Source organism: Clinocottus analis, unplaced genomic scaffold (genome assembly GCF_023055335.1).
Source record: "Clinocottus analis isolate CAN_PGR_092001 unplaced genomic scaffold, fCliAna1.0.p SCAF_6, whole genome shotgun sequence".
NCBI classification, from domain to species: domain Eukaryota; kingdom Metazoa; phylum Chordata; class Actinopteri; order Perciformes; family Cottidae; genus Clinocottus; species Clinocottus analis.
The window spans coordinates 15,135,090-15,156,672 of NW_027176218.1; the positions used below are offsets into that span (position 1 = coordinate 15,135,090).

The following is a 21,583-nucleotide window of genomic DNA, read 5'->3' on the forward strand; positions in this document are numbered from 1 at the left end:
GTGTGAGCTGAACCCTTAAATCGACAACTGATGTGTTAGTTTGGGTCATGAGGCCATAAATGTGCATTTATGGCCTCATGACCCAAACTAACACGCGACAACATCAGTGGCACTGGCACATAGGCAAGATGCTCCATAGAAGATCATATAGGACACCATGCACCATTACAAAGACATGATTTAATGAAGGACTGATCATTCCCCTGCCATCAATACTAAAGTGGCTTCAAAACATAGTGGGTTTGAGTACAATCAATGTTGAACAGTTATTTTTCCAATAATAAAGTCACTCATTGATGCTATCGTTTTCCCAGAAACCAGGGACAGGCTTCTGGAAATCCATGCAGACCAACGTATTCAGAGTATGTGCCTATTTCTGTGACATAACATGCCTAAGCAATCCAGGCTATGCTGCTGTTAAAATATTAATTTAAAGTAACTATGGCAAATGAAAAAGGAAAAAAAAGACATTATTTTTGGTACAAAGCATCTACAAAAAAGCCTTACAACTCCAATTGGAAAACAGAGATCATACAAAATAAATCCGTCATTTGAGCATCAGTGCTACGTATATTATTTGGACCAATTTTTCAAATATATTTTATAACAAAATAAATAATGCCTTTATACAGTGCCCTTATTTGTATTTCAACAAACAAACAAAAAAGCTTGGCGGCTCATTACGCAAGATACAGCTCAGACTAAAGAAAAATAACACAACGTCCCTGGAAACTAATTATATATCTATATGTATATGTATATATATATATATATATATATATATATATATATATATATATATATATATATATATATATATATATATATATATATATATATATATATATATATATATATATATATATGTATGTATATATATATATATACATATATATATATACATATATATATATGTATATACATATATATACATATACATATATATACATATATACATATACATATATATATATATATATATATATATATATATATATATATATATATATATATATATATATACATATATACATACATATAGATATATATAGATGTATATATATATTCAAGTATTTGTTTTCAGGCAAAAGCATGTGAATACTACTGATATACAATAAAAATAAAATGTTAGTTGACATTATTGCTGTTTTTTTCCCTTTGAATTTAAATTTTGTGCCATTCTTTAGAACTGTAAAATAACATCATAACAACAACCATGGAAAAAAAAAATAAAAGCCTAACTTGGTAAAACAGGAATGTCACGGTACCAGAAACTGACGGGGTTTTCCTTTTTTTCATTAAAACATTGATATGAAAAGAAAACAGAAAAAAAGACAAAATAAAATATAATCATTATCCCACTTGCTCTTTGTCCATGCCATGTTACTTCCTGTCAGAGCAGTCTGCAAAGCCATGGCAAACAGGAAGTACTGTCCCAGAACTGTAGTCCTGTCTCAATCCAGGCGGTCCGCTGTGTCCCACGTGTCCTCGCACTGGTCCCTGTGTCTGGCAGGGACGGGAGGAACAGGGTTTGGGTCTCCGGTCCCCCTTGCCGCTATATGCTGGCAAGCTATTGACGAGCAGCCGCTAGCACTTGCCGTGAGCCTTGATGCCGACACAGCCCATGTCTTCTCTCAGTGACACTTCCCCCTTGACATTGCCACTGCCAGGAGCTCCCCCATATCCTTTATCTTCCTTTTTTCAAAAGTCACACTTTCCTTAAAACGGAAAGTTTTAATATTCATTCAAAGAAAAAAAAAAACGTGCTTTTCAACCTCTTCTTTGAGTCCATTCCCAAAGCTAGCACCATGACATTTTTTTAAGCTACACGTTCATTGTTCATAAAAAAATAGTGCCATTTTTTTCTTTACTTTGACGTAATCCGTGGCAATGTGCAATTTTGCAGACTCTTTTCTGCTTTTTGTTTGTGATCAAAAGGTGCTGGAACAGGAATCTAATTTTACAAAATAATTCCTTACAGTGTGGAAGTCCCTTTATAGGTAGAGGTGCAAACTAATAAGAAAAAGAACTAACAGAATTTTCTTTTTGCCTCAGGAAAGATGATGTGGAATGGATTCTTTCATGCAAGCTGCTCTTCACTTTCAGTTGTCTTCCACAAGGACAAAAAAACATTCCGCTGGGTGTCCTCTTGACACTTGCAAACCACAGATCTCTTTCATCTTCTTTTCTCCCTTCCCTTTTCTCTTTTGCTTAAGGATCCACCTGAATTGCATTCAGCCGAATTGTTAACTTTTTGTTCATCGTTTGTGTTTGTGCCTTTTGTGTCAGTGACTGAAAGAGAGAGGGAGCGAAAGAGTTCAGACAGGAAGAATGTGAAGGCATGTTTGTGTGCCTGAGGAGGGTGGGTAGGTGGGGTTGAGGGGGGCATTAGAGAAGGGCCACGGGGTCAAGAAGTAGTGGATGAGAGCAGGGGGGGGGATTGGTGGGCTCGGACAGGGCAGGGGAGGTCAAAGAGGACTGCCACAGAAATGACGTCAGAGACAAAGCTATAATCCCCTAGTCTTTTTTTCTCCCTCCAAACTCTTGTCTGTGCAAAGGGCTGGCAGTGGGCTCATTTGTGGTTGACATAGTTGTCCGTGGCGAGCAAGACAGGAGGCAGTTTGCTGGGCAGGCTGATGAGGGGCCTGTGGAAGACTGCCTGCTCCTGGGCTTTGATCTTCTCTGCCTGCTTTCGAAACTTTTTGGCCCTCAGGATGGCGGGGACACCCCTCCGGAGCCGCTGGGCCGCCTTCCTCTGCCACACCTCGTATTTGGAATACTTCACGGTCCCATGCTGCTTCCTTGAGACTTCCTATTGTGGCGTGCAGGAAAAAAATAGAGGAAAATGGGGGAAAGAGGGAGTCAGTTCATTAGTTGTGATAACACGCAGAGAAAGTGCTTATTACAATGGAGGAAAGCCGTGTTTATTTTTGCAAAAACATGCTGGCATTGTTGAGCGAGTCAAATGGAAATCAATTGTCATTCTTATAGCGCAGAGCGTCATAACAGACTTGCAGAGCCTCCAACCTGCCCTTGTTTTGGTTTCGTTGACTGAAAGAAGCAGTCAACAAGCTCTTAGTTTAGCCTCTTTAACATAGCGTCAAAGGGAAGGGCGGCCACTCGCCTCATATACATATGAGGAGCACGTCGTTCACCCAACGACCCGCTGAACTGTCTAATCTCCACAGATCGAATGAAACGCCACATAAACACATTGTCATTTCAAAGACCTCTATTCTTACACGGAAAGCTCTTTTAAACAGAGTTAGGTGTTGGGCTGAGCACCACAGATTGAGACAAAGTGGGAGTGGTAGCAGGGAGGCTAGAATTTATGCGTGAGTAGCCAGTGCTCCATCTGAATGGCTTGTTGTGGCCCTGCCACTTGAGGAGTGTTTATCCCCCTTCATTCAATCCAGGCCTGTTCAATAGCCAAAGAACAGCTGGCCCTCAGAGCAAGCTGTACCCATCAACTCTCCCTGCCCACACAAACGAGGGACATGTCCCAACTCATTTTCTTGAAGCCTCTTTTTTTTAAATTTATTTTTTCACTTAGAAGAAGGGCACATTTCTTTTCTCTGTATATTTGCGGCATTTATTGTTGTTTTTTTGTTTGTTTATGTCACGAGCCATCACATGGCACGGATACAGATTTTCAAAAAAGTCAAAGCAGAAAAAATATTTCCAGCTTTGTTGGAAGGGATTTGAAGAGACCTGGAAAGCAGCCAGCGCTCAGTCTTGTGATCCCAGTGAAAAGACCTGAAACACTTTGATGATTCCCTGCATGTCTGTGACATATATTTCCGAGAGGCTCTGCCGGCCAGGTCAGGGGGGTTTAACCAGACCAAAATGCATGCCAGTTTCGGGGAGCTTGCTGTTCCGTGACTAATAATAACACACTGTTTTGTAACAGAACAGATGTCTCAAACATCTCACCGACTGTCTCTCTCCAACACAAACACACAATCTCTCGTACACATACATAATTCTGTGAGTATGACTCTGCTTTTTTTTTTTGAGAATATGATGTTCTGTGAACGTTTCATGGTTTTCCACGATGCTCAGCACTTTGCACGAAGGCTATCTGCTTACCAATGACCATTTTAACCCGATAAACCTGTCTCTGTGTGGGTTTCTGTCTGTCAGGGACATAGGGGTGAGGCTCAGAGGTGAATGGAGAAAAGATAAAGACCAGGATTGGAAATGTTTCCCATACTGGTCTGTTGTTGTTGTTGTTGAGATGTACCTGTTTTAGTGCGGGCATCATGGGTATGACCTGCAGAGAGGAGGCCGACACGTCCCTTTCGGACTTGGCGGGTTTGGCACAGTACTGCTCAAGCAGGTTGAGGTCACAGCTACGGAAACAACACTCCTCTACGATCCCACGGTTCTGGTTGCGTCGGTTGTTTCCCCTGCTGGTTGGCCTACCTGAGGAAAGACACAACAAGGGATGAGGAAAGGTCATGAGGGGAGGATGAGGTTCAGGCCGAGAACACTGGCATCAGTAATGCATGTGGGTTTTTGCAAGATTACTTGAACAATCATAGCAGCCCATGGACTAAAGAGGATAAAAGGAACTCTGCAACAAATCTTTTTGTTTGTAGGGTATAATCTGATTAGGGATATCCGGAAGTCCTTTAATGAGTGAATACACAAGTAAACTGCAGTAGTCACTAAAAGAGAGTGATGGAGACAGACAATTAACCTCTCAGACAGACCTTTGGGTGAGCAAATACATAAAATGGAAACTCTCCTGTGACCTTGTCCTTTGTCAAGTCAGCATAGATAATGAGGATGAGGAGGGAGAGAGGAGAGGGGGGCAGAGAAGTAGAGAAAATAAGAGAAAAGGGATCAGTGTAGAAAGAGAGAGGGGGCGGGGGTGTGAGGGTCAAAACAGAGGGAAAGAAGGAAAAACAATAGAGGGAGAGGGTGAAGACATAGGGGAAAAAGGTACGGAAGAATAAAGTGGGGGGAGGAGGGTTAGCATGTTGCACAGGGGGACACTGTGACCAATAAAGGCCTCGTTTGAAGCCCTGTGCCCAAATCTCATGAGAGGGAAGGCTAGATTTGATTGCAGGAAGAGGAAAATGGGAGAGAAAGAGAGGGTGATCCAGGGGGAGGAGAGGGAGGGAGCATATCTATGTTGGCCTAAACTGGATAATGATCTTTCTGATTGGGGAGAAGCTTCTATGGCAGACAGCACACAAAGAAGCTGCCTGTCTGTCAAAGGTGAAATGCAGGGGGTGGGACAATATCATCAGGAGGTATGAGGTGGGGGGGGGTTATCTGCTGTAGAAATACCAGAGGTAGGTGAACTCATATATGTCACAAACGCTGTACAATCAAAAGCTTATCCATTTTCTATTTGAGGATTAACAACCAACACTATGCATTGGCACAATGCTTCACATCTATCTCCAACATCACTACAATGGAAGCAATAATCAGAATTGATGTTAATGAGCATTTCTTTTAACCTGACATCGAAAACACCCCCCCCCCCCCCCTCTCTAAATCATCACTGTGTTTGCCTGGCCTGGGAACACTGGTGCTGAGGTGACTGGTATGCCTCTTGGGGTGCTATTACTTTACTGGTAAACAAGCGGCCCATTGTGTCGCGCTGTGTCGTGTGTGCCTTCACAGCTCGCCGGCCTTTCATATGCAATGAGAGGTACGCGCTGAAGGCACAATGCGCACACTCAGCAGAGAAGCCTGGACGAGGTCTTGAGACACTCAGCTGGCTATAACCTCCCTCTCTTTCTCTCTTTCTGGCTCTCGGTCAGTGTGTGTGTGTGTGCGCGCGCGCGCGTGAGAAAGAAAAATACCAAACACGCACCACACAGCCACAGACTGAGCGATAGCCTCAGCTATCCAAACAGATGTGTGCGAATGAACATTAGAGACTCAACAGAGGGACATACAAAAGCGAAACAGCGTCTGTGCAGCCCGTTGTGAAACTTGTGCGGGTTTGAAACCTACTGAAATAGAAGCCTCTGTCTTCGCAGACAAACTGCAGCGCATCCACCAGCTCTCCCCCACACAGCGTCTCTGCCGAGGCTATTTCCACAACGTAGAGCGCCAGGCACAGTGCAAACAGCAGCGCGCGGCTGGACGAAGTCATCTTCTTGACCTGCAGACAAAAAGACGCACACACACACACACACACAAACACATTTCAGAATAAAGCACCGGATCAACAAATGCGACCACACAATTCAGAACCGATGACATACAAAAAGAAAATCTCAGCTGACAGCCAGATGTTGCCTCTCTGTGTGATATAAGAGGATCCACTCATTTGGATGCGTGTACAAGATGTGCGGCTTCCAGTGTTAAAAGCTTCTTTTTTTTTTCTTTTTCTATGTATTGATCTACTAACTCAGACAAATACCCATTACGTGCGACAAATGTATGCAAAATGTGCATCCCCTCCCTGGAAATGTTATCAGCTACCGTCACTGTGTTGCACCTGGGAGAATTGCTTATTCTGGAGGAAAAAAAAAGTAGACGGTATCTCTGTCGTTCAAACACTTACACAACTCCCCAGAAGTTGCAAGACCGGCTGCTCGATAGTTAACTATCTGAAACGCCAGACTCAGCATATATTTTCCCCTTGCTCACCCTTCGGTGAGCTCACTGACCCTCAGACCTACCGCCCCCTATCTGCCGACAGAAAAGACCAGCTGTTTGCTCCGAGTCCAGAGAACGGCATGCCATCCAGACGCGAGAAGCATAAAATACCTCTCAACTCAGTCTTTCTTCTATCCTAGCAGCCGACCTGTTGCACAAATGCTTCAAAGATTCAGGCGCACTCCATGTCATGCTTGCATCTTGAACTTCCTCTGTTGCCTGCACATTAAGAGATGTCGGGTTGCTCTTTGCTCTTATTGCACACACACACACACACACACACACACACACACACACACACACACACACACACACACACACACACACACACACACACACACACACACGAATGATGCGATCAATGCATCTAGTAAGCCCGGAGCAGTTTTCTTAATAAAGCCAACACAAGGTTACAACCCCGGCTGATGTCTTTCGATTACCGCCGCTGCACAACCGGAGAGTATCAAACTATGTGTTCCCTCTGGTTACCTTCATTCGGCTGTTCTCCGTTCTCCGGCAGGTGTGGCAACGCGAGGGGTGTCCGTGTCTGTTCTGGGTCTCCATGTCAATTGGCAGTAGTCAAAACGTTGTGGGTTATTTGGTTGGAGAGGTTGCAGGTGAGTTAGTTTCCCAGTTGCTGCTGCAATAGAGATGATGTGTGAGAGGCTGTCCCAAAGACCAGGCGACAGGCAAAACTTCTCAGGGAGAAGTATTATATACCAAAACACGCCCCTTACACCCACCCCCACCCCCTCGCTCCTCCTCTTCACCGCTGGTAAAAAAGAAAAAAAAAAACTGGTCCAGAGGCGTTTTATGGAAAAGTGCTTAAAGGGAGAAAAAGCAAAATCAGAAAGTGAGGGAGAGAGTGAGAGTTACAAAATATGGAACAATTCCATAGGCATTTTCCACGTTTACGCACTGTAACCTACAATCACAATGTTTACACACAGGACGCAGACTGAACAAGAATAGACGTAATTCCTCAGACTCCAAGGAAAATGTCAATGTCTCCGCCCTGCTGTAATTAAGATTAACATTCAGAGTTAAAGCATTGTGGCCATGGTCTGCGGCTTTCCTCTGACTGAGGTGCAAACGTAGCCTTTAGTCACCGGGGTCGATTGTGTTTGAGTGAAGGTTGATTCCTACCTGAAGGCAGGAGGAGGATGCAGCAGCTGAGACTGACGGATGCAGAACCGTACAAGCCTGTGGTCACTGTAAATGCTGAGACCTATATGATGCCTCACAAACAAAAATGTGTTGTTGTATATATATATTTTTTTTTTAAAAAGGCCAATTATTGCGTCACTTCCATGGTGTTAAATGTCCAGCAGAAAAACGTGCATCCAGATGTTGCCCATGCTCCATGACAGTCAAAGGTGGCTGCATAGCCCACATCGAGCTGAGTTGTGATTTTACATAAGGAGAAAGTTTTTTTTCCGTCTTCTTTTTTTATAACAGTTTGAGGGTTCCCTTACGTAAGCGTGGCTTCAGCAGAAGGTGAGGATGTGGACATGTCTTCAGCCTTAGACTGACACCTAGTGGTAGTGAACATCCGTTTTGTTTGTCTTGCAGCCTTCCTCAGGTTGGAGGGCATCTCCACAGGCAGGTACACCCTACTGGACGGCCCCCTCTTGTGGCAGACACATGTCAACTATTATGTCGCTAAGCATCATTCCATGTTAGGCTGAAGCGTGTGAGAGGAACAGATTATCATGGATAATCTATAGACATGTAAACTGTACATGCGATGTTGCAGCACTATGCTGCTACAATTTCTAAAATATTTAAACATGACAGCAAAATGTGAATTTGTTTGATAGATTGTTTTTACTCGAGCAGTATTCAACAGTACATTAAATGGAAAGTAGATATTTATTTGATTTAGCGTATAACCTGCAAGACAAAGACAAAAACAACATAAAACCAGACAAATCAACAGATATAGAAGCAGACCAATGCTCAAATACTGAAAACACATATCTGCAAAATAAAGCCTTCAACACTGCTTACATTACTTTCAAAATAAAATTGTTTTGAATTTAAGTGTACATTTTAATCTTTATTTCAGCATGATGTTTCTTTCTTTCCATTTAGTTTTCTTGAAATACATTCATAATATCACACGTTGCTTTAAAAGCATGAATGGCCCAGTCTGTAAAACTCAATCATTTCACCCAGCCAGGCGTTTAACATCTTTGGAAACTTTGCCTGCACTGCGTATTGAGGTTTTAATGGTTGCAACCTTGTCGGCCAACTAGCCAGCGACAGCAAACAACAACTTGTCAGAAACAGCATCACACTGGAGACACGGCACAGAAAGATGAACACATTGGTCTTGATCACACATCAGACGTCTCAAAGCGCAGAGAAAGGAAGCAGACGGGGACGTCATCAGGACAAAACACTGAGGGCGTCTGTCAGAATCTTAAGCTCGTCCTTCACAGCCTCCAGGCCTACTTGGATCTTCAGCGGGTTATCCAGGACCTCCACGCTGCTGGTGTATGGATCAAACTTCACAGAGAAGGGACGCTTGATACCGGCCACGTACCCCCTTGTCAAAGATTTAAAACAGCAAAGTAAGACCGAAAGATGTCAACGTCCTCTTTAAGCTCTTCACGAGGGAATGCATTACAGATATTTCACTTGATTAGGGCAAACCAACCTTTTTCTTGACCAGAAAATATTCACCCAGTTGTTGTGTGTCTTGTTGTGTATAATAAAGATTGGCACACCTTGCTCATAACAGCATAAGACATACACTACACACACATTTCTCATATGGTCTGTTTTATATTCGCAATGCTCTTAAAAGCATTGCCTTCTTGATATTCTGGTAGCGTGGCAGGGATGTCATGTGCTGAACTACTAGAGACCAAAACACTAACTTACAACTGGTTTTGTAGGCCAACATTTGATCTGTTTGCCAACTTAAATTCCAGCGTTTTGCCTTAGTAAAAAGCGTCTACATGAGTAACAGCTGTCTTCTGGCTGACCTACACAAGTCTGTGCCCTCAGGGGTTGACTGGCTGTTTTCTGACCTTGTCCTCACATAATCCCCCCCACCCCCCATCTGTTTTTGCTTTTTTTTATCTTCTTTTTGTCACTGTGTTTGTGTGTATTTGCATATGGGTCCAAACAAGAAAACACAGTGTATGGTTCAGTACCTGAATTTCTCTTTGGCATCTGAAAAACTCTCAGAAATGAAGTAGACAGGCTGGTACGTCTGGTCTTGGTAAGGCTGCACTGCTGCAGCCTCCGGTTCAAACTGCCTTTTCTCTGGTTCATCAGACAGTGAGTGCTGCATTAAAGTTATGGGGACAATATGGAGAATTGGTTATGTTGACTGTGATTACTGCATTTTCATTTCAATCAGGGAAGGATTTCATTTTCAAGCAAAGAAAACATTGGGGGAACGCACCACAAGCTCTCCATAAGAGGACAGCAGTCCGGCTCCGTAAGCCCTCACCTCACCGTTCTGTTTACACAAGCCATACTCGACAGTGAACCAGTACAGCTGACGGGAAACACAGAAAGAGAAAGACGGATATTGGAGTGGACAATCAATTCATTATTTGTAATTGTTGGATGTTAAGGGATAAGGGATTGTGCATTGGTGATCAGGGAGGGAGGTGGGCTCAGAGAAAGAGGAGGGTGATGGTTTTTTTGTTTTCTGGCTAAAGGGACGGTAGTCCGACTGTTTTGTGAGAGCATGGGGGGAGAGTCTGTAGCTTTTTTCTTTACCCAACCATCAACGGACTCATCATAGTAAAAGATACAATAATTTGCAAGGACAACTGAAAACAGAGAAGATAAAGACATTTTCCACAGGATTGAGGACACTGCAGTTTGTTTTAGTCATAGCCAACAGCGAGACGTCTCAGGCTGTTCATCATCTGTTTCTTAAATGATCGTTCATTAACAGTTTGATGTTTTCAGAATGTACTTGCAATGCTTTTCACATAAAGAAAGGCAAACATTTGTATGTGCTGTTATTTATTAGTCATTATAAATGTTTTCTGGTCCAGCCCACCTGAGATCAAACTAGGCTTTATGTGGCCCATGAACTAAAATGAGTTTGGCATCCCTGATCTAATAGCCAATTTTAGTTTTGAGAAATAATAGTGGACATTGTTTTGCTAAAGGGTGCGCTACTATAGAATATGAAAGTAAACAAAAATAAAGAGCAGTAGGAGCACTCTTTGAGGAGAACTAGTATAATTTGGGCATTTTTTTACTTCCGATGATTGAGATTATATTATTACATTAGCTTTGGAGTTAAGACTGAGTAAAGATATTGGTGATATATTGGTCTCACTTAAAGTGAATACTAATCACCGGAGAGGGTCTTGCTTTTTTTTTTTTTATAAACTCCAATCATTTCAGTACAGTTCCTAAGTTCTGTCAGTGTTGGAGGACGAGTGTCTTACTGTGGATAGTTTCTCAATATCTTCGTCCGAAGCCCCAAGTGATGCCAGACCAAGGTTCTGCAGCAAATAATCAATACAATGTTACCAAAACATACACACAAAGCATCAGAAATAAGTCTGCTCGGCCCTCGTCCCACTCACCTGTGAAAACTGGGCAAAAGTGCGGTCGGCCAGCATGGGGACGTGGCCCAGAAGTTCATGCACACAGTCACTAAGAGAAAGAGAGACACATTGGACTTGGACCATCAGTGTTGAACATTTAAATCTAGTTGCATTATAAAGCAACGGTTACAGAGTGAAAAAGAGTTGTGTGCTAACAAGAGAAGGCACGACAGAATTTACAGACTAAAAATAAACTGAAATAGCAAAACATCTCCAGACTTTACATTTTTTATCCATGATAAACTGAAAACAGAAAACCAGAAGATACATATAACTTATTCTAAATAGGATATCTATTTATTTTAATTAATATTAAAATGTAATTATTTTTCGAAATCAAAGATTAGTTCTAACTTGATCTACATTTCTGTTTTTTTTCATTCTGTGTGCTTTGTAATTTTGCTTTTTTTTTCACAAGTTCTTTGTATTTATTAGCTTTGTGCTGTCAGTTATTTTGTGTGCATACTTTGGCAACATGCGTTTGATCAAAATAACAATCCAATATAGTTCCATGAAGCTGAAATAAGAGATAGAGTGAGGAAAAGGCCATGGAACAGCAGTGATTGAAGGATGGGAGGCTTATGTAAGTCCACCGATAGCGCATAGATTACTATGCCAAAATGTGTAAGGGGATGTGATGCGATGAGCTGGAGGAGAGGAGGCGTAGTCGTACTCACGGTTCTGGGGAGTGCATGGGGGAGGAGGCATGACGGATGTACTGGGTGCACTGGAACACCCGGAAAGCCAAACTGGCCAGGAAATCTCTGGCTGAGAGCAGACCTGCCACTGGACGCAGTATGAACCCTGTACGCTCTGCGTGTGTGTGTGTGTGTGTGTGTGTGTGTGTGTGTGTGTGTGTGCGTGCGTGCGTGCGTGTGTGTATGTTCAGGAGGTGGGAAATAAAGATAATTAAACCCTCAGTTGATGGAGATTGTTGAAAAATGTCTTTATCGTTTGTCCCCTTTTTTACCTTTAATGAAACATGACACGTCCTCCAACTGGGGAATGTTGTCTGGACTGTACCCACAATGCCTTTCCAGCAGACAGAGGGCTTCGAGGTATTCACTGCAGGCATGGGTGCTATACAGGTCCCTCAGAGTTGAGTAGACTTCCCTCCTAATTAGGGAAATAATATTATAATTCAGATGTAGTTCCTTCAAACAAAGGCATAAAACAATATGGAAACCCTAAACAAAATCAAGTGTAACTATCTTAAAATGTCATTTTGGTCTGGTCATTACTCCTTGGCACAGGAATGTTATTCTTATTCTATTATGAATATTTAAATGTAGCCATTCCTTTCATTGATATGTGTTTACATAGTTTTTAAATGCTTTTGTTAAGTTTCTTATTTAAAGCACATTGGTTTGGCTTCTTAGAAAATCTTTAGAGATTACTTAACTTGTTTTAAATGAGCATGCCCTTACCATGTGCCGATCTCCTCCTCTGTGTATTCCACTCTGGCGATCGAATGGCCGCTGTGGACAAACATATGTACACTTGTATCAGGAAAAATCAACTGTTTTTTTTTTATTTCCTTGTGGATGGTCTGTGCAGCATTAGGGTAAAAGACAGTATCTCACTGTCTGTATCTGAAGGCGACGTCTCCAATCATTTTCCTCCTCTGTCTGTACTCGGGGTCTGTGTAGCCCTGTTTAGATCAAATATATCAAACACTGATCACATTTTCTGTGCAATGACATATTGGTCCAACTCCAACAACATAATCAACATAACAGGGACAATTCCTGTTAAACATGCTATGGAAAAGTCATTACTTACAGGATGGTCTTTATCCAAGTCTGGATCAAATTTTGTGACCAGATGATGACATTTGTCCAAATCCGCAATTTTCTTTGGGAACCAATGGACTAAAGAAAAGGACACAGACGGCCAAGTTCAGTTCAGTGTCGTTTCTTGTATGTTTTAACGAATGTGGTTTTCTAAAAGGAGCAAAAGGTTTTTACATTTGACTTCTTTGGTGGTTTTAACATTCTCTGCATTCCTTTTGACGGAGCTGATGAGCGTACTAACGTCTGAGACGTGCACCTCACAGCGAACAAAGTACTCCAGGCTGTCCTTGAGCTTACGACATGGTCGCGTCTCCAAATGTAGAATCTTAGCTTCAAATGTCTGAAATACAGGAAACACATTGAAATGTAACTCCTGCAGCGATACTGGATGTGACACACTTATGTGGCACAGTATTTTAGACGAACATGTCCATATTAAATGTTGAACAGTCTTTAAAACAAAAAAAGATTGTTTTAGCACATACAGTGGTACTGAAATATTTCACATAAAATTGAGAGGATTTGAACATCTAATTTGTTCAATGTGGTTCTGTTTCCTAATATAGTGATGCATTTTATCCAAAAAGACACAAATAACACCAAACAGTTACACTATTTACACAATGTAGAGCAACTAAAAAAATATCTAATGGATGATCCCATTAACTGCATGAGCTTTATAACATAATGAGGTTATTCTTCAAACATTGATTCATTTGTGATTTACATCTTATAAACGAGAGATCCCCTCTACCCTCTGCCTAAATTGTTGCTCTCAAATAAACAAAGACAATATTGTAACCTAACAAGTACAATTGCAATACCTCAAAAACCTTGAGTGTCCGCGCCAGTGCAGGTGTCTTGGAGTCTCTCAAAGTGAAGAAGAGGTTGAGCAGTGCTTTTCCATTGTCCTCCTCAAACACGATCTGCTCACTGGCCTCCGCAGCCTCCGCCGCTGCAGCGGCGGCTTCCCTCCCCTTGCGCGCGTCCTCGATCAAGCTTTGCCGTCGACCGAGGAATCTTGGAGACTGTTCCAAAAGAGAAACCAAAGTCTTGCGTATGCTGCATGTGTTTGAATGTAACTACCAGAGCACGCAGGCACAACAGCAGAGCGGGAAATGTCTTTTAGATTTGCTTACCCTTTTGGATATCTCTTTAGATATTTGGTGGGAGTGCCTTAAATCTCCAAATGCGCATCACAACAGCAATGCAGTCAGGGTAAACCTACGGCCCAGCTAAGACTGAGCAGCTGCCACGTCACACATTTTAACAGGCGCCATCTGTTAATTGTAACATGTTTTCCTTCTTTCTTTCTTTATAATTTGAGTGCACATCAGGCATCGCCACTGCGTAATGGGAACCCCAACATGCGCTCTGCGCGCAATATGACAGTTGTTGAAGGTTATCTGGCTATCATTTAGACATATCACCAGTAACACAATTGTAGATTGTTGATTATAACGTGATCTACAAATACGTCTGATGTATACCTACCTTTCAAAGTGTAGTTGTATTTCTTACCGTAATGGATTCAGACCTCTCCAACTCGGATGCTGCTCTGCGGATGCTCTTTGTGGAGGATGTGGAACTGTTTGAAAGGGCCATCTTCACGCACTTCTGTATGGTCTTTGTTTGCGTAGAGAAGTGTGACTGAAGTGGTGGTGTAGTGGTGGCGATCTCGAGACCTCTCAGGCAGTGCTGTGTGCAGAGCTTTTCCGTTTTTCCGACAGGGTCCTTCTTTTTATGGGGTCATCTGTTTTCAGATTCTGACGTCAAACACGCACATCCTGCTGCCAATGGGCATGATATAGCTTTCACATCTCATGGAGCCATCTTCAAACCGTATGTACATTCCACACATACACATTTTAAAACGTGCCTCTAATTTGTCACAGTCAGTGATCTTCAAAAAAAAAAAATGCTATGATTGTTGAATTTACAATATTTGTAATTAACAACCTCTACTACATTATGGTTTTAATATATTTTTATTGTTTTGAATAGAAAATCAAGTTATACTTTTTAGATTAAATAATTTAAATGTGTTATATTCTTAATTCATGTTCTGATATTGTATGTGTATATGATTAACCTGTACATACTTAAAGTCATTTTCAGACAATAATCCCAGTTTTGACCTCAGGGCTTTACATAAAGGTTAAACCAGAGAAAAGTCAGCTGTGGAAAATTAAGTCACTTTATCAGCTCAATCCAATCTCCACAGCACTTCACAAATTAGATTTGATTGTGGAAAGCACACACACACACACACACACACACACACACACACACACACACACACACACACACACACACACACACACACACAAAGGAACAAAAGGGCTCGACAATGTTTTGTTTCTTGAGCCACATGTGTCTTACTTCAGCAACAACCATATCAAGTGAATTTGTTGTTCAGCTGAGGACTTTATTCAAGAGTATCTTTTTTGTTTCTGGTCCCATGGTGCTACATTAAGATCAGGAGGCCACATCACCAATCTTGATGGGTTCAGATAAGCCAAATGGGCCCCCAGATTCTTCCCTAGCAGGAACACACATGCTGAAAATGCTAAAGAGCACTGACTTAGCCCCGGGCACAGACAGCGATGGCTCCGTTCTTTATTGGTTGGCAACAGAGTGAGTTTGAAGAAACAATGATAAAGCAAACAAACAAGGAGATAGACCCTTTACACATTGTTTAAGCTTGTTTTCTGCATGGAAACGGAATAAATTGGCGTATCTTTAGAAATGAAGCATGGTGTTTCTTTTCATCTTGCCCTTTTTATGAAAGTGGTGTGACATAAAAGAACATCAGACAGAAGCTTTACATGAGGGACAATTATCAGTTTAATGGTTTGTTCAATGTCTTTCAAGCTGTTTAATATCCTTGTAAAGCATCCAATTTCTTTACAAATTACCCTTCTGGTTGATGAAGTTTGTTGAATTTGCTGCCAAAATAACTTATAAATTATTTAAGTAAGACATGTTAAAACAGTTTTGCGGATGACACCACCCTCATTGGACTGATCTCTGGTGGGGTTGAGTCCGCCTACAGGTTATAGACTGACCGCCTGGTGACCCGGTGCCGCCAAAACAACCTGGAGCGCACTGCTCTGAAGACAGATGGTTGTGGACTTCAAAAAGAAGGCAGCCCCACCCGCCCCTCTCACCCCGTGGGACTCCCCCGTCGACTCTGTGGAGTCCTTCTGCTTCCTGGGCTCTGTCCTTACCCAGGACCTCAAGTGGGAGCTGAACATCAGCTCCATCACAAAGAAGGCCCAGCCGAGGATGTTCTTTCAGAGCTGCTGAAGCTGAAGAAGTTCAACCTGCCAAAAGACCATGATGGTGCACTTCTACACTGCCATTGTTGAGTCCATCCTCTGCTCCTCGATCAGCGTCTGGCACCCTGCAGCCACTGCCAAGGACAAGGGCCGACTGCAGCGCATCATCCGCTCTGCCGAGAGGGTGATTGGCTGTAATCTGCCGTCCCTCCAGGACTTGTTTGCTTCAAGGACTCTGAAGCGGGCTGGAAAGATTATTGCCGACCCCTCTCACCCTGGACATAAACTGTTTGAGTCCCAAGACCTCGCGCCACACTAACAGTTTTCCTCCATCAGCAGTCGGGCTCATCAACAGAGCTCGAGTCCCAACTGACTGACTCTGTCTCCCCCCAACAATCTCCTACTGTTCACGCCCCTGCACGTACCTCATATTGAAATACACTTTGCCACTTGACTTTATACTTGTCACTTTCACATAATCGCTTAATTCTGTGAACTTTATTTTAATTTTATTTGAACTTGAATTATTTTAACTTGAATCGTTATATTACATAGTTCTAATTATAAATACTCAGTAGAGCCAATGTAAATAATCATGCTCCCTTTTTATCGCACTCTATTTTATGTTTATTGTTAAATGTTTAAATGGTTAATTCCTTGTATGTGCAATCAATGTTTTTTCTAATTTCGGATTCTGATTTGAAGTGCATTTGTGACTGAAAACAACAGACAAATAGCGTCTTTGTTGCACATTTGAATATCTCCCAAGTGAGTGCAGGAAAAAAAACGAATGCATCACACCAGAAAAGACTCAAAGTTGTTCACAATAAAGGTTTATTCAACTTTAAAATTGTGGTCTGAGGCTGGTGCTAATGGTCTGAATTTCTGGAACGAGAAACGTGAAAGCGAATCAGTCATTAGCCCAGTTTGTTACTGTTCAGTGAAAATTGCTCAGAGAGAAAACTTTACTGATCCCTTTACGTTGAAGCCTGGGCCAGAAGTATAGCATATTGTGCCACATCTGCATTATGTGTTGATGCACTTAATGTTTTTTTTAGAGAAAACATTGCCTTGCCTTGCTAAGTTTTATCTCTTAACTCTTCCCTACACTGTCTGAAATGAGAGTATCTTTCCCATAGGTCAATTTGCCTGCTTAAATGGAGAAATATGTGTCGGTCATCATATCTCATAACAGATTTCAGTCAGCGCTTCCAAGATTTTTCTGCATTGAGAAAGAAATGAAGCTGTTCTCAACGCCCTTCATGATGGATTCAAAGGAAGTGGAAGAGAGTCTGAACTAGATCTGATGGAGATGCAGTCAGTGCGGTTACATGGATTCGAATAACTGGCTTAGTCCGACTAAAATCAAATTATCCAGTTCATGTAAACACCTTTATTCGAATAACTGTGGTCCGACTACGATCCGATTAACACCCCTGGATAACTCGATTCGATTGATAATTCGAATAACGCTGCATGTAAACGCTGAATCGGATCGGAACTGGACAATGCGTTTGTGCGCATGCTCAAGATCCCGCCGCCTCCTCCCTCCCTCCCTCCCTCTCTCCCAGGTCGTGACCCGGAAGTCGAAAGAGACGATAAGTTGTCAAAGCCGGCAGAAACAAACAAACGTAAAAGTCGGGTTACGAGCCGAAGGTACCTTCGGTGGGTGTCTCTGCTAGCTCCCTGCTGTAGCCAGCTAGCGCTGCTGCTAGCTCCCCGACAACCACCGAAGCTAGCGGGGTTCTCTCCATTATGAAGAGTGAAGAGGTCAAGCGGAGATGGCTGTATCACCACTACATGTAATGAAAACAGCGCCATCTGTCGTATCGGATATGACATGCATTCGGCCAATGATTCGATTTATTCACTGCCATGTATATTCGGATAACAGCAGTTGCCCCGAAAGAGAGCATAGTCCGACTAAAGCAAGATTCGAATTAATGCCATCATGTAAACGCACTGAATGTGATGATTCTCTGAAGAATCAGCATCAGCTTCTCTCCCTACCCGACTTCTACCAGAACTTGGAAAAGGCCAAGTTTCCTCTGATGCCTTTTTTCAGGTAAATATAGAAAATCACATTGGCCATGTACGTCCATATAAAGCAGGAAACCCTACTTCTTTGAGAGACTTGACCGTTTTTACCTTCATAAATGCTTTGACTTCAAGCTTGAGGAGAATGTGACCTGCACCCTCTCCGACTCGACCCTCCATGCGGTGTACAGTAGCTCGGCTGCAGAGGGGTGTCAGAGTCTTTTCTGCCCACATGCAGTCAGGCTGACTCATCGTCACAGAGTCAACCCCCATCATTGGTCAAACGAGGTATCGAGGCTACCTTTTGTTAGCAATGATGCAGTTGAAGAGACAATATCTCTCTGCCAATCATCCCTCTGTGTTTTTCCAATTCAATCTTCTTTTCTGCAAGTGTTGGACGTGTCCACAAATGACACCAGGATGATAATTATTACAATTATGTATTGATTCAGCAGCCGCATTGTGGCATTGTGAGTGTTGGCTTTTCCCTGCATAATTGTGGGACTTCAGAAGGGCTAATTGCAGCTAACGCGTCCAGCTGGGCTATTATTCATCATCCTCCACATTTCTTTTCTCTCTCCCGCTGCTGAACAATGCTGGTCACCTTTGTGGGGGTCATTAGACTCCTCCGGTTGATGAAGAGAAGAGGAAACAGAAAATAAATGTCCTATTAACTGCAATGATGTTGGATAAACATCCTCAAAATGACCATATCAGCTTGTAGTGAAGACTTGTATACCCTTATGAACTTGTGTCAGAAATATAATTGAAGGATTTTTTTTGCCCAGTTTAAAAATAATACCTGATTACAGCTTAATCAGATTACTACAAAGACACACAGCCAAAATACATAACGTGAGGCCTTACTAGGCTGTTGAATTTATTTCTCTTCTCATAAAACATATCTAAAGACATTGTTTTTACATTATGACTTCTGCATCGTTTACATCCATGGTTACATGCGAACAAACTTGTTCTTCCATGTTTTCTGATGCTTTACGGCATTCCTTAAGGCATTTCAGAAGCCCGCAGTGGAGGAGTGTGAAGCCATTGGCAGAAATGTGTGTATTGTGTCGTCTGCACATGCACAAGGATGAACTGTATGTGCACGGGAAGACCAGACCGAGGACCCAACGATTTGTTCCACAGTGATGCTACATGCTGTATAAACGACCCTCTATAAAAGTCACTTCACTGAACATCAATCAGAATCAGAAACAGGTTTTTTGCCAAGTAGATTTGAATATATAAGAAATTTGTCTTAGTATTTTGGAGCGTAACAATAAACTTGCGATACATCAGAGGCAACGTAATCCAAGCCAGTTCAACATCATTGGGAGAGTTCAGGCTGATGTGTCAGATAATGTCCTCCAAAAGCATCATCAGCACACTCATCAAAGAGAGAATATCTTTTGAAAGAATGCGTTGATCCCTCCAGCAGTTTTCAAACTTTGCGAAATTAGTGATTAAGTGTTGTTTTTATTTCTTTTGATCACCCATCTGGAGCTGGTCTGTGCTGTATTATTGAATACAATTCGATTAAATGTGAACTAATTTTGAGAATGAGAAAGTATGAGAAGTCCTGGCCAAAACAAAATTATTCAGTGAAAACTATGAATCTTAAAGTGCTCAAACAAAACACAGTATAACTTGATTGTTTCAGGTATTTTTATCCCATGTAACTCTCTCGCTCTCTCTCTCTCTCTTTTTGACTGAGCATCTGTAATTGCCGATGACCGTGATTGTTTTAGCATGTGTCAAAATACAGCTGCCAAGTGAAATGACTAATCACACAGAGTGCTCCTCCAATGTCTCTGTGCAATTTGACAACGTTCGCGCAAAGTGCTCCTGCGGTGGGCGAGTGGTTGAGGAACTGATGCTCAGTGGTCCGTTTTGACTGCCGTCATCACGCCGGTGCCACGATGGCCTGTAACTACAGCTGTGGCTGTAACTCGACAGCAACACATTACCAACATTACCAGCAGACGGCTGTGACCCCATCACGCCTCAGACTGTCAATGCTAGCACGCAAAATATAGTCTTCCCATTCATACTAACAACCCGAGATCACTAACGTTAAAAAAATTGTAATGGAAGATGTTCTCTGTTGATCTGCTAAGGAGGAATGAAATCTCTGAATCAAAATTGTCTTTCGTTCATTTATTCTTGCAAGAAGGAAAGGTATGCCACAGCCACCCAAAGCAGTCAATGAACCAACAGTCACAGCTCTCGTTTATACATGATGAGGTTCACGCCTTCAAACCACGTGAAACAAAGAGAACACTGAGTACCAGCCCATCTTCAATCTTTTGTCTCTCGCTCCTTGAGATCAAAGAAGTCACCATCTCCTTTGCCCTGGGAAATCAACACCCCATCAGTTCACGAACTCCCTTCATATACATACACAAGGAAAACAGTCCTTTGATCCACTTCTCCATCACCATCTGCTTCCAACGTCTCTGAGAAACATTTAAATCAGTTTAGAACACTACAAATAGATTTTACCATTACAATATGCACACTATCACTAAAGTTGGGTATATTTCACCCAATAATGTACCTGATAAATTATACTTCTCATCAAAATATATTAAAATACAACACTATGGAACTTTTCATGAAACCATAAACAGGTATCATGACTCAACATTGGGTGAAAAATTAGGGAATCATCAATAAAACATCACTAAAAATATAAATAATGAAGCTATGAACTTGTTATTTGGTCCACATGTTCCTGGGACATTCAAGCTTTGTCCTGTGAAGAAAAAGTCTCTCTCTAATCGTAAAACCCATCCAGAATTTTTTCACCCTTTATTACTAACACATGCTTGTTGAAAAAAAAGGGATCAGAGCAGAGAGACACGCCCACCTTCATTAACGTCTGTGAGCAGTATGAAGCTACAAAAAGACCCACACAACTCAGACAAAAGCAACACAATGAAAATAACACAATAGCTCGGGTAAAAATCCCCCACGTTAATGTTCTTGGGTTAAATCAACCTGGTTTTCAATCATCTGGGCTTGGATATTAGTATAGCTTCACACACACACACACACACACACACACACACACACACACACACACCACACACACACACACAAACACACACACACACAGAGGTATAAAACAGTCACACCGTGTACAAATATAATTTAACATTATGGCTGCAGAAGGCAGGTTGATTGAATGCATTTTAAATTTGAGGACTATGACTAAACTAAGCCCTTTTTTTTATTGAGAAAAACAAATCAT

At 42.0% G+C, this 21,583-nt stretch overlaps 2 protein-coding genes across 2 annotated transcripts; both read right to left on the reverse strand.

The window, feature by feature from the left end:
- Positions 1 to 1,087: 1,087 nt before the first annotated feature.
- igf2b (insulin-like growth factor 2b) lies at positions 1,088 to 7,301 on the reverse strand. Its single transcript, XM_068602802.1, has 4 exons — positions 7,117 to 7,301; positions 5,973 to 6,127; positions 4,244 to 4,421; positions 1,088 to 2,812 (listed from the first exon to the last, which is right to left on the reverse strand). The coding sequence occupies exons 1-4, from the start codon at positions 7,189 to 7,191 to the stop codon at positions 2,573 to 2,575; spliced, it is 648 nt and encodes a 215-aa protein (XP_068458903.1). The 5' UTR covers positions 7,192 to 7,301; the 3' UTR covers positions 1,088 to 2,572.
- A 1,410-nt stretch (positions 7,302 to 8,711) lies between these two features.
- th (tyrosine hydroxylase) lies at positions 8,712 to 14,659 on the reverse strand. Its single transcript, XM_068602734.1, has 13 exons — positions 14,531 to 14,659; positions 13,834 to 14,037; positions 13,184 to 13,349; positions 12,999 to 13,087; positions 12,800 to 12,867; positions 12,644 to 12,694; positions 12,187 to 12,332; positions 11,894 to 12,029; positions 11,196 to 11,265; positions 11,055 to 11,111; positions 10,046 to 10,141; positions 9,792 to 9,925; positions 8,712 to 9,178 (listed from the first exon to the last, which is right to left on the reverse strand). The coding sequence occupies exons 1-13, from the start codon at positions 14,612 to 14,614 to the stop codon at positions 9,019 to 9,021; spliced, it is 1,461 nt and encodes a 486-aa protein (XP_068458835.1). The 5' UTR covers positions 14,615 to 14,659; the 3' UTR covers positions 8,712 to 9,018.
- Positions 14,660 to 21,583: the final 6,924 nt, after the last annotated feature.

What these genes read in the sequence shown, in the direction of transcription:
- igf2b (XM_068602802.1), bottom strand. Translation starts at nt 7,191, where the DNA reads ATGGAGACCCAGAACAGACACGGACACCCCTCGCGTTGCCACACCTGC. An exon ending in CGGAGAACAGCCGAATGAAG is followed by an intron (nt 6,128 to 7,116) that starts GTAACCAGAGGG and finishes TTTTGTCTGCAG; the next exon opens with GTCAAGAAGATGACTTCGTC. An exon ending in AGAGGCTTCTATTTCAGTAG is followed by an intron (nt 4,422 to 5,972) that starts GTTTCAAACCCG and finishes TTCCTCAGGTAG; the next exon opens with GCCAACCAGCAGGGGAAACA.
- th (XM_068602734.1), bottom strand. Translation starts at nt 14,614, where the DNA reads ATGGCCCTTTCAAACAGTTCCACATCCTCCACAAAGAGCATCCGCAGA. An exon ending in CCCATGCACTCCCCAGAACC is followed by an intron (nt 11,266 to 11,893) that starts GTGAGTACGACT and finishes TCTTTCTCTTAG; the next exon opens with TGACTGTGTGCATGAACTTC. An exon ending in CCTCTTATGGAGAGCTTGTG is followed by an intron (nt 9,926 to 10,045) that starts GTGCGTTCCCCC and finishes ACTTTAATGCAG; the next exon opens with CACTCACTGTCTGATGAACC.